The sequence below is a fragment of the Fundulus heteroclitus genome, chromosome 3, assembly GCF_011125445.2.
Source record: "Fundulus heteroclitus isolate FHET01 chromosome 3, MU-UCD_Fhet_4.1, whole genome shotgun sequence".
NCBI lineage: Eukaryota > Metazoa > Chordata > Actinopteri > Cyprinodontiformes > Fundulidae > Fundulus > Fundulus heteroclitus.
Window position 1 is genome coordinate 17,320,177 of NC_046363.1, and position 13,684 is coordinate 17,333,860.

The window sequence follows — 13,684 nt, forward strand, 5'->3', positions numbered from 1 at the left end:
GCATAATAATATATGATATTATTATTTATATTGTTATTTTATTATTATTAGCAGCTGCTTTTGTCTTACTGAACAAACATGCTAAAATAAAGTTGAATTAATTTGGAAACAATCACCCTTGCATTTATTTCCAGCTTAGTTGGCAATATTAAAAGAAACATTATCTGCAAGGTGCATACTATTCATCCATTGTGTAAACTACAAAATCACATGTTGCCATCTGTGGTGTATTCTTTATTTCTGTAAAGCATGCAACATTTCTTAAAGATCTCATCCTCACCTTTTAAGATGCTTTGTGCATGTTGTCATATTTTTGTAACAGTTAATGTACATGTATATTCAAGTGTGTCACTGTATCAGAGCATTACGCTTGGAGTAGGTCATTTATGTAACAACAAAAAACATATTTATACATTTTCTTAGAAATTGGATCCTGTCGTATTGCTAAGAATTTACACCAAAGCGGAAGATTTTTTCCCCCCTTGGAATCAGAGCAAATACTGAGATGAAAGCTAACTGAAGGCTAAAAGTTTCCTTCCTGGTCGTTGTAGAGCAGTACTCAGCTGCTGTCTGACCATGGAGAGGAGAGCGGGTGACAGGATGACAGACAGACAGACAGAAAGGAGCAGCAGCCAATCCAGTCTCTCTTTCACTCTCAGCGTCACCGTCAAAGGTGACGAGTAAAATCACGTGAAAGGCTTTTAATGTAGTTTTGCGAGCCGTGCACTCAAAAACAGGCCGTGCATGTTTCTGCGTGACTTGCTGGCTAAATAAGTTAGGAAAGGAAGTCCTACAGTACGTCGCCAGCAGGTATTAGGTACTGAGTTTTGAAGAAACTCAAAAACTGATGGTTTAAAAAAAGATGTGATCGAGACCCAGATGAGTAAAATCCATTTAGGGCTTTGTTAATAGAGACGGATCAGGCAAAAAACGAAAGGAAATCTAAATAAACTTGATGAGGGCTGTAAGCCTGTTGAACTGGCCCTATCCCAACAATATACATAAATACGTATGAATAATTCAAGAAGCAATATATTTATGTTTTGTTATATTTGTTTGTGCTACATAAAGTTAGGTAACTTACCTTTTTTTTGTTTGAGAGGCAAGTCTTGCCACTCATGTAGAAACATCTACATGACTTTGTAATGTAGCAAAACCACAATCCAATCTATATGCAGATCATTGGTAAGTTTTCAGTGATCAGTTCAGCTAGTTCTCTCTATAAATCAAGCAGATTCACCTTTGACTGTCGTGAATTAATACTTAAGAGTAGTGCTGCACAATATTAGGTATTCAACAAGATCAGCATCTTGGGTTTTATCCTCTGTCATCTACGTTGAGAATTCATCCAACAGGCTGAATATCTTTTCTACATGCAATGTCTAAATAACAAAAAAATATAGCATCTCAGTCCTTTGCTGTGTTATGAACGTGCGCCTTAAAACCATGAGGCTAAAATGTTGTGCGGCTCTTTTCTTACAAGTTTAAACTCTCGGTTTTTTTATCAGTTACTTTCTTTAGCCTAAGCTGATGTTGGTGCGCGTAAGAGAGCATTTATGTAGCGAACCTGTCGAGAAACGACAGAGGTTGCAGTTAAAATTATTGTTATTTTTTTACTTTTTTATTTTTTACAACTATTTAAAAGACAAAAAACAGAAAATAAACATTTGGAAACAGACAGGGTCATTTTAACTATCAGGAAATGTGAGGTTATGCTTCACAGGTAAAAAACAACATGAACAGAAAGCCTTTGTTGTTTCAAATCGTTTTGTTCACATCTTTAATGGTCAGTGAAGTAAAAAAAAAAAAGAAAAACCCTTAACATAAACAAACATAAAGATCAACATTACTGCAGGTTGTAAAACTACACTTGCAAAAACAGAACTAAATATAAGTAATATTTTTCTTTGATTTGAGCAGGTAAATGAGATTTTTGCACTTAAAATAGGAACAGCTCATCTCCATCATCATATTTCAAGTGCAGTATGTCTAATTATCTTATTTTAGGTGTCAACATACTCATTCCATTGGCAGATAATATTATTTACCTGCTCAAATCTACGACAAAAACACAAACTTTAAGAACATTTTACTTATTTTTAGATCCGCAACCGATTTTGCAGTGTAAATCCAGTTTTCCTCAATTGTTTTCTCCTGTATTTAATGCATATTTTAAAGAAAATGTAATTTACTCAGTCTTATGAATTACCTGAATGTTTTTTTTTCATTCGATTATTGGAGATTCTTTATTCAGCCATTTTTTTGTTGTAGCTTTTTTTTTAACCACCAACCACCAGTCTCTCCCCTTTCTTGAGCCCCCCTGTTATATTTCCTAAATATATAACATTGAAAGTAAAGTTGATCTCTGTTCTGATGATGGATCTGACTGCAGACTTAACGTCCATCCAGTAAAGAGGAAATAACAATATATGAACATGTGGATATTTAAAGGTTTAAAGGGATGTGGCCCAGAAGGCTGTAAAGTGTCCAGGTCTCACTTGGTGTGTCAGAGGGCCAGAAATGTGTCTGAATATTGAGCTATTGAGTCTCCTGCTTGCACCGACTCTTGGTTCTGCAACGATAAAACTAACCTGACTTCCTGTTCCCGAGCTTAAGCTTCCTCTTAGATGAATATTCACGACTCTCTAAGTTGCAGCTCTTATCTTTAGCTCACACGCTGCCTTTGCCACCTCCAGCTGGTTTCTTATCAATCCTGTTTGTTTTGCAGCTTCACTCGGGCATTCATTAATAAACGGAGATTTATCACAGAAGATTTCTTTTTCTCTCAACCGTTTTAAGCCGATAAACGGGGGATTTATTTCATAGAGGAGCACAACCGGCGGGGATAACGTCCCGCTCTGTGTGTGCAAACTCAAACGCGGTCAGTCCAGCTGCGCGTTTGGCCTTGGTCAGCCTCGGAGAGAGAACCCTGCAAAAACGGATCTAAAAATAAATAAAATGTTCTTAAAGTTAGTGTATTTGTCCTTGATTTGAGCAGGTAAATAATATTATCTGCCAATGGAATGAATATTTTGACCCCTAAAATAAGATAATTAGACATCCTGCACTTGAAATAAGATGATGGAGATGAATTGTTCCTATTTTAAGTGCAAAAAATCTTATTCCATTGGCAAAACATCGTATTTACCTGCTCAAATCAACATTTTAGGAACATTTTACTTATTTCAAGTTCCGTTTTTGCAGTGAGACGAGGCTGGCAGGAGGGAGGAGTGCTTCACGTTTCTCGCATTTTTCTGTGAGCGGCGATCGGAGTGGCTGCGTGGGGTTCCCGCACAACAGTTTTATTGTGTGTGTGTGTGTGTGTGTGTGTGTGTGAGAGCGTTTGGAGGCAGGTGTGGCCTGCGTGAATTCCTGTCCTAATGACAGGCTCACAGGCAGGCAGCCCAGTCGGCAGTCTGTCTTTGACCCGTAACCGCTGACCGACAAACACACGAGATTACTGAAAACCTGAGGAGGCGTCGGATTCCCTGTGTGTGTGTGTGTGTGTGTGTGTGTGTGTGTGTGTGTGTGTGTGTGTGTGTGTGTGTGTGTGTGTGTGGTGGTGGTGGTGCATGAGAAAGTTTTTGCTTGTATCCCGGCTGGTTTTTATAACGCTGTTACTGGAGCGCGGGGTGGGAGGAGAGAGGGAGAGCAGGCTTGTTGGCAGCAGATACCCTCCTCCCGCTTTTCTCCCTCTCCTCCTCTCTCTCCGTGTCTCGGAGTCGAGCTTGAGGCACCGAGCCGGAGCAGAATCAGATAAAGCCGCTAGAAAGAGGGACATGGATGCGTTCAGGCGGATTCCCTGAAAGCAGGCGATAAGAGCAGAGCAGAAACCAAACTCGAGCCACTCCGTCTGTGTGGAAACTTCTCCATGAACTTCATGGCGATGCTGGTCTTCAAGTCCTGCCTCGGAAAGCTGGTATGCAGGGCCCAGATGTGTGAGAGGGCAACCCATGAGGGGGATTAGGGGAGTCTGGATGGGTTTTTACTGTCGGCTTCAGGAGCCCAAATAAGTTCTGAGCATCTAGGATCTTTGAAGCAGCGTTTGCTCTCTGCAGCATGTTTGTGTTTTTATTTGAGCGTTTCCACGCGGGACCCTCTGCGCCGTTAGCGCTGCTGCGGTGCAGAGGGTCCCGCGTGGACAGCCGGCCGCTCTGCAGGTTTCTCTCAGGGCAGCTTTGCTGGGATGGCGTAACCTTCTCACATTAATGATATCAGAAGCTGTCTTGTTGAAACTTTAAATCTAACCACTGCTAATGGAAGGAGACCTAAAGCTGTTGCCGACTTGTGCTGTTTTAGAAACCAGACACAAGGAGCTCTAGAGGAAGTCTGGACAGAGACGAAGGTGGACTCCAGCCCCCAGTGAGTAACTTCCAGCTGTCTTTGTCTCCGTTTATCTCCGTGTGGGTTGCTCTGGTCTGTCGTCAACCTCTGGGGTCTGATCCGGCTCAGATATGCCCAATTTCTACTGAACGTTGAAATCTTTCTAACCGCTGCTTTATGCTCGTTAAACAAATGGCACCTTCTGGTCTGAGATCGCAGTCGGCCGCTGCGTGTTTGTCTTTGATTCAAGCGGAGGGGATCGATCCTGGAGCAGGAAGTGACCTCAGGGAGGAGGGTCAGCGCTGCGGGGTCAGTGTGTTCTCACAGCATCGGCAGATATTAATAGAAGACTTTAACAGGAAGAAAAGTCTGTTTTCTCTCTGAGCGCCGCTGCAGTTTGTGACCGACTGGTCTCAGGCAAACCTGATCCGTAGAGGAAGTTGTGCCGGTCATAGAAATGTGCAGGTTTAGTTTGGCTTGCTGTCATTTTTAGTCCTCGTCATCGTGTTCCTACTCAGTCGGCTGCAAAGTGTGGATGTCTGGGTTTCCAGCTGTTATTGTCAAATTTCTAAAAGATGAAATGCGTTTTGTATTAGTTTTTACTTTATTTTTTGGCCATTAGCTTTGATTTGCAGCATCACAATTTCATTTTTTCCTCCAGCTGCTTTGTATGTCAGCTGACTGAAAACCGCAAGTGCAGCACTGCTGCTTTTTAGCTTTTTTAAAGTTTAAAACTGGGCCTAGTTTAAATGTCTAAACTTCACTGATCTAAGCTACTTCAGACAGTAAAAGGTGATGGTTCAAGCCCTGGACCACACTATTGAAATGTCAGCCTTTTTTTTGTTTCATGAATTGAGCAACATGCAGACGAAGCACAGAGGGCTGGATGTTTCAAAGTCAAGAACATCCCAAAATGTTGGGAAAATTTAGATATTTAAATTTGTATGAACCCTGTTAGCTCCTATTATTAGCAATAAAATGGTTACAAAGACCCTAAGAAACAAAAAATATTAACCTTTAATGGTTTTACTAAGTTTTTTTAAAGCTCATAATTTAGAACCTCAATCATATATTTTTTCTGTCCATAGAAGAAAGATGAATGCTGTCGTTTAGATGCCAATAACAAAATAAACCTTAGCAAATGCATGTTTATGTGCTGATAACACTCTATAAACACTATAAATGTCAAAACTTCTCTCTTCACTGTTGCTTTTGAGTTGTTTTTTAAAACCTTAGAAGGATGAACGTCATAATCTTTGATCAGATTTATCTGAATGAACTATTTCTGTAGGCTTATCTAAATTTGGGCGGAGCCGAACACAGAGCTGTTTTCCTGCGCGCCGGTTCCCAGCAGAAGTTGCTGCAGCAGTCTGAAGTTGCCACAGGCCAGATATTTCCGTCTCTGTAATTCATCTCTCTGCTTGTCCTCCTCCTCCTCCTCCTCCTCCTCCCAGTGAATGGTTGTGGTCTGTGGCGGGAAAAATTCCCCCAGTTTTTTTGCGTCTGTGTAAATTGCCCACAGTGTAGTATTTTGGGTGTCGGTGGTTGTCAAACCCCCAACACTCAGTTGGCACCAGGACTTTTGAAGCAGTCTGTTCTGTTTTCTCACACATTCAGATTTAAAAACAAAAACTCCCTGCTTAACAACTCACGTCGACAAGAATCGCATCATGAATATATTTAACATGATCATGTCGTAGTTTTAGTAAAGCGTACAGTGTATCATCTCCAAATGTTAACATTATTTTGGTGGCCAGAGTTAGCAGACCACACACCAGGGGAAACAGGCGGCCCACCCGTGGTCACGGCTGTGAACTGTGAACGCTCAGTCGTGTGATTCATGTTAAATTCGCTGCTCCCCCAGACGTTGCTGGTGTTGGCCGGTGCATTTTTAATTTCCTGCAGAGCCTCTCATTATGTCTGTGACAGTCCACTGCTAACCCGCTGTGTCTGTTTGCTTGTTTGTTTGTCTGTGCAGACAGGAAACCAGCACATTTACCAGCCTGTTGGCAAATCAGGTAATGAGCAAGCTTTTTTAATTCACTTAACCACTATTGTTCCACTGTTTTCTTTCAGCTCCCACAGTATGGAGCCTCACATATACAGTGGCCTGCTAAAACCATCCATTCCCCCCTGAGAAATGTCGCTTTTGTCACATTACAACAACATTCAATGTGGTTCAATGTATTTTGACTCTTATAGGAAAAATGTAGCTTGGTTTTGTAAATCTGTGCTACGTTAATTAAGTTATTTTGCTTCATTCTTGTTGGAAAAAACACACTTTCATGCTTGGAACAAGTCAATTTCAGTCCCTTCAATGAAGACTAATAGTTACCTGAATGCTCCACATAATGCGAATGGTTCTCAGCTGAAGACCTTAAAGGACTGAACAAAAAATAGACTATAAGAAAAATTCTCTCCTGTCCCATTAGTGTAATTTTGTGTCACATTCTGTTGAATTATCAAATAAAAACAGGTGAGAAATGGCTAAAATGAACCTTACCTCTTGCTTTACCATTGGTAAACATTACTCCTTTCTATATTAGTTTGGTCTCAAGCGTCACATGTGCCTTTGAATGTTCTAGTTAAACTGTTTTACTGTTTTTAATGTTCTTTTTTGTTTCTACATTCTATCCCTACTTGCTTTTATTCCTATATTTTAATCATGTAAAGCACTTTGCATTGTCTCTGTACTGAATTGTGCTATATAAATAAATTTGCCTTGCCTTGCCTTGCCTTGACCTGTACAGCGAGCTATCGTTAGCTTACCTGCACACATTGTGTAGCTTGTACCTTTAGTTTGATGCAGTTTTATAGCTTTCAGGGTAAAAGTATTCATTCAGGGTATGAATACTTTTGTACTTTTACTCAACTCTGCTCTTTTAAATGTCTCAGTTTCTTATAATAAACTGTAATAAGAAGGATATTTGCTCCAGATTGTGATAGTTCCCATTTTTCCCCACTAAGATTTGAATTTTGTTCACGAACCTTTAAGCCACTTTATTTGTTTTATCGTTTGTTGTCTTTGCAGAGCATGTGGTCCCCCCCAAAAAGCCTCCTCGACCGGGGGCCCAGAGCCAGGTGGGGGGTCTGGCCTGTCTAAACACTGGAGACAGCTACAACGACGGCGTCAAGGTGCAGAAACGTTAAACATCAGTGCATGCAGTCTCTACTCTCGTATGACCACAGCAGCATGCACACATGCAAGATTTAAGTCAAAAATGCCAGAATATACACGTTGCATGTTTTTAATGCTGCCGACTGTTAATATTTTCCTGTTTTTTTTTTTTTTTTTAAATCTTGTTGTCTTTGGCTGCTCCGTCTCTCCCTTCCTTCTCCTCCTTACTGTTGACCCCTAGCCCTGGCGGGTAAGCAGCGCACTGTCTGTGTGTGTTTACTGTACGTCTTCAGTCACATTTTGTACTATTATTAATAAACAGCATGTGGATCACATTGTCTGCCGTGGCCCCATAGTGTAGCGGGGCTGTAGTCGCATTTTCTCTTCAAACTAACCTTCATGTCTGTGGATAAAACCTAACCAAGCCCTAGTTAGTTACCCTAGTTGACATTTAGCTCACTTTTTAGTGCCTTCATTGCCTTTTTTTTTTTGCCTCTCACTATAATGGGTTTTGTTATGTTTAGAAAAACAAAAATGAGATGTTATATTGATGAGTTTTGTCTCTAACCACCTCCACTTTCTACCCTTAAATAAAGCTTTTAACGCCATTTATTTATCTTAGAAGTTCAATATTTTGATTAGTTATGGTCCTTATTATTATATATAATAGTGCTATAAGTAGTAATAGTAGTTTTGAATATTACTGATAAACGTTTATGATGCAAATAAAGCTTATTATCTTTTAAATTTTTATTTTGGACCCCATTTCCATAGGCTGCGTTTCTGACCCCTGATCAAATAGTATGAACTTTTATTATTTATTGGCTTCTAAACCACATTTTCTTACAGTTGGCTGTGAAAATATTATTTGAAAAGGGACTTTAAATCATCAGTTGTCAAAGCGTGTCTGAAACCTGCTCCTGGCAGGAATAGCTTGATCTATGGTCAGCATGAAGTTTCCCAGACACACAGACGTCTCCATTTCATAAATACACAAAAGCACAAACGTATAATGTTAACGGACCATAACCCATGAAAAGGTTGTCAAAATACTTAAAACAAAAAACAAAGCTGGCCCACAATGTGGACAAATTAGAACCCAGCTTCCATCTTCAGCCCAACAACGATGTAAATTGCTTGTGAAGAAGTAAAAATATCATGAAAACGCGAACACAATAATTAAGAGCCTAAAAAAAAAAAAAAACTCCCCATCTAACTATATAAAATTAATCCAGAAGATGCAAAAAAAAAAAATCGCTGAATGCAGCAAATCAGAACAATTATGAAGGCTGTGTAGACATCGGTTTATGATTCAAACCCAGTGGGACGCTGCCACCTAGTGGCCGAGATAGAGCAGTGTGTTTTAAAGCAGACCAGGCTGTCCGTTAACTTCGTTTTCCAGTTTCTCTTGTTGGAAAATCCTTCTGCTCCTCAATACTCGCTATGTTTTATTTTGCGGGTGCAGACATTATATCCTAGATGACTTAACAGTGTCTAATTACCAAATATTAGACACTTCAATGAGATCATTAGCATAGAAAAGCACAGACAGATCAGCTCATGAGCGAAATCCTCCAGTTTTCACCTTGACTGGTGCCTGGCTGGTCAGAAACATGTCTTATTATAAAGTTCTGAGTGAATTTGTTTTAGAATAATACTTAAACCCTGTTTCACAGCCACTTGTGTCTCTCACATGTGGCATGACGTAGCTTCTGCTCTTAATAAAGACCCAGCTGAATTATGACTGCTCACTGCTACAAAGCCTGGGGACAAATGTCTTTAATTCTGTTTTTTAAGAGAAATTGTGAGAAGGGCAGAGCTTTGAATGGGGGTTTCTACAAAGTCTTGAAAAGCTTTTTTTATCATTTTCCAAGTCTGGACAAGTACTGAAAAATATATTTCAGCCTTTTTTTTATTTTTCAGATTTTTAAAGGACAAAAGTCTAATAATAATGAACCTTACTTCTTATTTTTAAGTTTTAACCCTCCGGTGTTTTTGACTCACTAGTGTGCTCAATCAAAAAGAGGCAATTATACTACCTGTTAGGTCTTTAGAAACACTGAACTGAACCTGTGGTTCCTCAACTGGGTTCAAAATGCCAAACTAATCACTAAAACCGATACTCTTTGGACATGTTGCAGAAGAAATAAAAGTACCACTGTTGTCAAACAGGGCTTTAGTGAACTGTCTCCGTTTAGGCTCTAGGATTCCTTGTTTGATGGGTTTAACTCTTCCAGATAGAAATACAGATGATCCCTGTTGGTCCAGCTTGAGCAGAGAAATTGCCTTATACTATATAATGTCACCTTTTTGTTTTCTATACAGGTTATAGGCCCAGCTATTATTCAAACAGGGCCAAGGTTGATATTTTGTATTAAAATGTGCAGATCTAGAAAATCCCTAATATAGAAAACGATCTCAGAAACCAAAGCTGATCGATGCCTCTGGTTTTCCATATTTCAGTTATTATTAATTAACTAATTATTGACAGATTTATATATTGATAATTTCATTTATATTTAACCATTCTGCAGATCCTCATGTGTGATACCTGATACTGTGTTTAATGCAGCCTTGATGATGTTTAGACAGTTTTTTACCATCAAATGGAGGCAAACAATAATTTCTAAGAGCCCTTGCTCATCAGAGAGTTTATTGTTTTCCTGTCTTGCCTTGTTTTGTCCCCCCCCTCTGAGCCGATCCCTCATGATTTTTCGTCCTGTGACCGTTTAGCTGCAGCCTCAGGAGATCAGCCCGCCCCCCACCGCCAACCTGGACCGCTCCAATGACAAAGTTTATGAGAATGTGACGGGATTGGTCAAAGCTGTGATCGAGATGTCTAGCAAGATTCAGCCAGCTCCTCCAGAAGAATACGTCCCCATGGTCAAGGTAACAGGGCCGCACCTATGCGTTTCACTTTTTAATCCATTTTTAATTCCCTTCTCCAAAAAAAAAAAAAAAAAAAAATCAGTCAGTTTCTTCCTTTTCATTTGAACAACTGAGAAAACTGAATCACACTCAGAGCGCCCTCTGTCGTCCACAGGGACTCATTTCCTCTCTGGAACAATCTAAACTCTGCAAAGCTCAGATTTAGGTTTCAACAAAAATATTCTTTCATCCTCACCAGCTACCAGAGGTTCTGTCTGTTTAATTTTTTTATTTATAACATTGGGACCAGTCACTCATCAGTCCAAGGTGTTTTTTTTAATGAAAATAAACATATCAGTACAATAGAGGCCAGATAGTGATACATTTTCCACCTTTCTGCCAATCTGTTATCAATAGTGCCTGTATTTTAGTCTTTAGTTTGAATACGTTACATTTTCTGAGAAGCAGCGTCTGTGTATCTTTGTGTGCAGGATGTGGGTCTGGCTCTGAGGACGTTGTTGGCCACGGTGGACGAGACGCTACCTCAGCTTCCAGCCAGCACGCACAGAGAGGTGGAGACACTCGCCGCAGGTTCACCGACAGGCTGCACGCGTGACTTCAGTCGCCTGTTCTAACGCTCTGCTGCCTTTTAACAGATCGAGATGGCCCAGAAGCTGCTGAACTCTGACCTGGCAGAGCTGATTGGGAAGATGAAGTTAGCCCAACAATATGTGATGACAAGGTAATGCCGGCACCGCACGGACGGACAGGAGCATGAAGTCTGTCGCTCTGCTTGCTGTTTCTCACCGTTTCTGTTTAGCAGTAAATCATGAATCCTTGTTTGTTGGACTTTCATAAAGGACAAAAACATTGCAAGAAAAGGTATAAAAATAGGTTTCTCTGTGTGCAGACACATAAATAATATATGTATTAATGTACTGCTGCCTACTCATCATAGGCATGAATGTCATTATGTTTTGGGTTTTTAATTATTTCTTTGAAGCATACTTTCGTTAGTATGAAGTTACACAGAAGCTTCCATGAATTAATAAACAGGAACTGGATGCATGAATTTTAGACTTTCTCTAATCCACACAGGTTCACGTATAGGCATACACCGTCACTAGTTGGTTACAGAAACTTTTTGCAGCGATCAACGCCTTTCTGGATTATTTATGGATGGATATTTGATCGTTTTTCTCATTAGAGATAGTTGGCCTCATTAAAAATGCTAGCTTTGCCTGGTTGCCTCTGGTCTGTACCACGGTGGATAAATTTTTAACGGGGTTGAAGTCAGGCCCTTTCCACAAGCTTAATGCCGGCCGTCTTTTTCCTCGTACAAAACCAGGTTTAATGTGTTTGGGACCGTTGTCCTGCAGGGAGGCCCAGTAGTGTCCATGTCCCGGCCCACTAGGGCAGTCCTCCTTCGTTCTTTCTCCGCTGACATTGAAACCCCTCAGCATGATGCTGCCACCACTATGCCTCACAGCTGCTGCTTTGCTCTCCACACACACGAGCTTCCTGACCACAAAGCTTGTTCTCTGGAGGCCATGTGGGTTTTCCATGGAGGAAGTTCAGCCAGGCTGAGGTGCTGATTTTGGAGTCGGTGCTTCTGTTGTGGTCAGAAGTTGTGGATAAACCGACTTCACCGTGGGCTGTGCAGCTGATGCTCCAGCAGCTTCCACTTCATGGTTGTTATGATCCTAAATGCTTCCTGGGGTTGTTACCTGATAGCCTTATAGCGGAGGAGCCAGTGTGAGTGATTAGTTCACGGTTCAGCCAACCAAACAATTAGTTTTCCAAGTCCTCAACCTTAGTTACCTTAACCTTAAAGATATCTATTCTTTTGATTGTGTTTTGATTAGAGAAAATATATAGTATATGCAAACCTTTGCACCAAATACCTTTGTTTTAATGAAGTAAAGCGGTTTGTTGTATGATCATTTCACTCTGGGAACAAAAGCATTAGAAATGTCTCCTTTAAAAGCCCAAAACGTCTGACTTTCATGCTGATGAGCGTGTCCAGGCTTCTGACCTGTTCTTTCCATGCTGGCTGCATTATATCTACACATGTTGTCATTGATAGTATCGCTGATGGCCACCAATAAGTGTTTTTCTATCTCAGTCTCCAGCAAGACTACAAGAAGCAGATGCTGACGGCGGCTCACGCGCTCGCCGTCGACGCCAAGAACCTCTTGGACGTCATCGACCAGTCGCGGCTGAGGATGATGGCCCACTCGCGCCCCCACTAGCCCCCCCCCCCCTTCCCTCCACCACCACCATGACAGGAGACCAAGCGCCTCTACGGTTTCTGCCTGAGAACTAAAGACTCGTGGACAGCCTACGTGCGTCAGACGTCAGAGAAGAGACAAACAGCAGCTCTTAGGCTGACGGCGTGAACAATGGCCGCCCTCGGGTTCAGTCACCTTCTTCAACCCTACGTTAACCACTGTGACGTTATTTAATAAAAGATCAGAGCAAAAACACTTCCTGGAGCGGTGAGGATGACGGGACTGGATTTCTAAACGGGAACTGAAGGTTTAATAGATATAAAAGCTTATAATGATATCAAACACTATCATGGGAGCCGTTTTTAAGCTTGAGCTGCTGACATCGGCGGGGCGTGGGGGGACCGTGGTCGGTCAGAAACATATCTGTGAAGCGTAACAGGGGGAGCGGACATCAGCCAGCAGCCATCTCTGTGTGTTTGCTGATCCTCGGTGTTGATCCCTCCAATCAGCCGACAGACGCCCGGCAGATCAGACCTCAGAGACGAGCTTCGTACGCACCGACTGGCTTCGCTCTGGGACAGCAGCCTTCAGTCTTCTCCTGCGTTTCCTCTGTCTCACCAGCTTTTATTTATAAACTCAAATTACAGAGGAGACAGAGGGAGGAGCAGGGATTCAACATTGGGGACTTTCTGGAGGAACGGCAACCCCCCGTCCTCTCCCGTTTCGTCTCCCTCTCGCTCCTCGCCGGTCTTCCTCCGCTCCTCGCTGAGCGGGTCTTTAAATGTGAAGAATTAAAGTGTGTCTGGGCGACACCCGCCGCTGGCACGACACTTTCCGCTTCCCAATTTACTCTATTCTTTTTGTTTTTGTTGGCTGGCTCCATGTTTTTTTTTTTTTTTTTTTTTTTTGGTAATGTTTTCAGCAGTGATGGTCTTCAATCCCAGGAAAGAGGACCTCAACTTAGACTTTGACTATTTATGTAAGTAAGGCATCTACTCCTACGTTGTTCTGGTATTTACTCCCACTACAGAGAATCTGGGTTGCACCGTCATGTTGACCCGTCACCCTTCGGCAGCACAAAACCTGCACTTTGCTGGGCCAAAAAAAAAAAAAAAAAACATCCTTTGTGAATCCCTCGTTTCTG

At 41.4% G+C, this 13,684-nt stretch overlaps 1 protein-coding gene across 30 annotated transcripts in view; it reads left to right on the forward strand.

Moving 5' to 3' along the window:
- The window catches only part of LOC105918963 (focal adhesion kinase 1), an 83,143-nt gene extending 69,485 nt beyond the window's left edge, over positions 1-13,658 (forward strand). For 15 of the 30 annotated variants that reach the window (XM_036130972.1, XM_036130975.1, XM_036130963.1 and 12 more), the window contains 8 exons: positions 4,300-4,362; positions 6,302-6,341; positions 7,355-7,458; positions 7,683-7,691; positions 10,175-10,330; positions 10,801-10,881; positions 10,966-11,051; positions 12,435-13,658. In XM_036130972.1, the coding sequence (XP_035986865.1) occupies positions 4,300-4,362; positions 6,302-6,341; positions 7,355-7,458; positions 7,683-7,691; positions 10,175-10,330; positions 10,801-10,881; positions 10,966-11,051; positions 12,435-12,561 (666 nt within the window). In that variant the 3' untranslated portion in view covers positions 12,562-13,658. The remainder of the gene's footprint in view (positions 1-4,299; positions 4,363-6,301; positions 6,342-7,354; positions 7,459-7,682; positions 7,692-10,174; positions 10,331-10,800; positions 10,882-10,965; positions 11,052-12,434) is intronic. The other 15 variants (XM_036130934.1, XM_036130985.1, XM_036130958.1 and 12 more) reach the window with 3 other exon arrangements.
- The last annotated feature ends 26 nt before the right edge of the window (positions 13,659-13,684 follow it).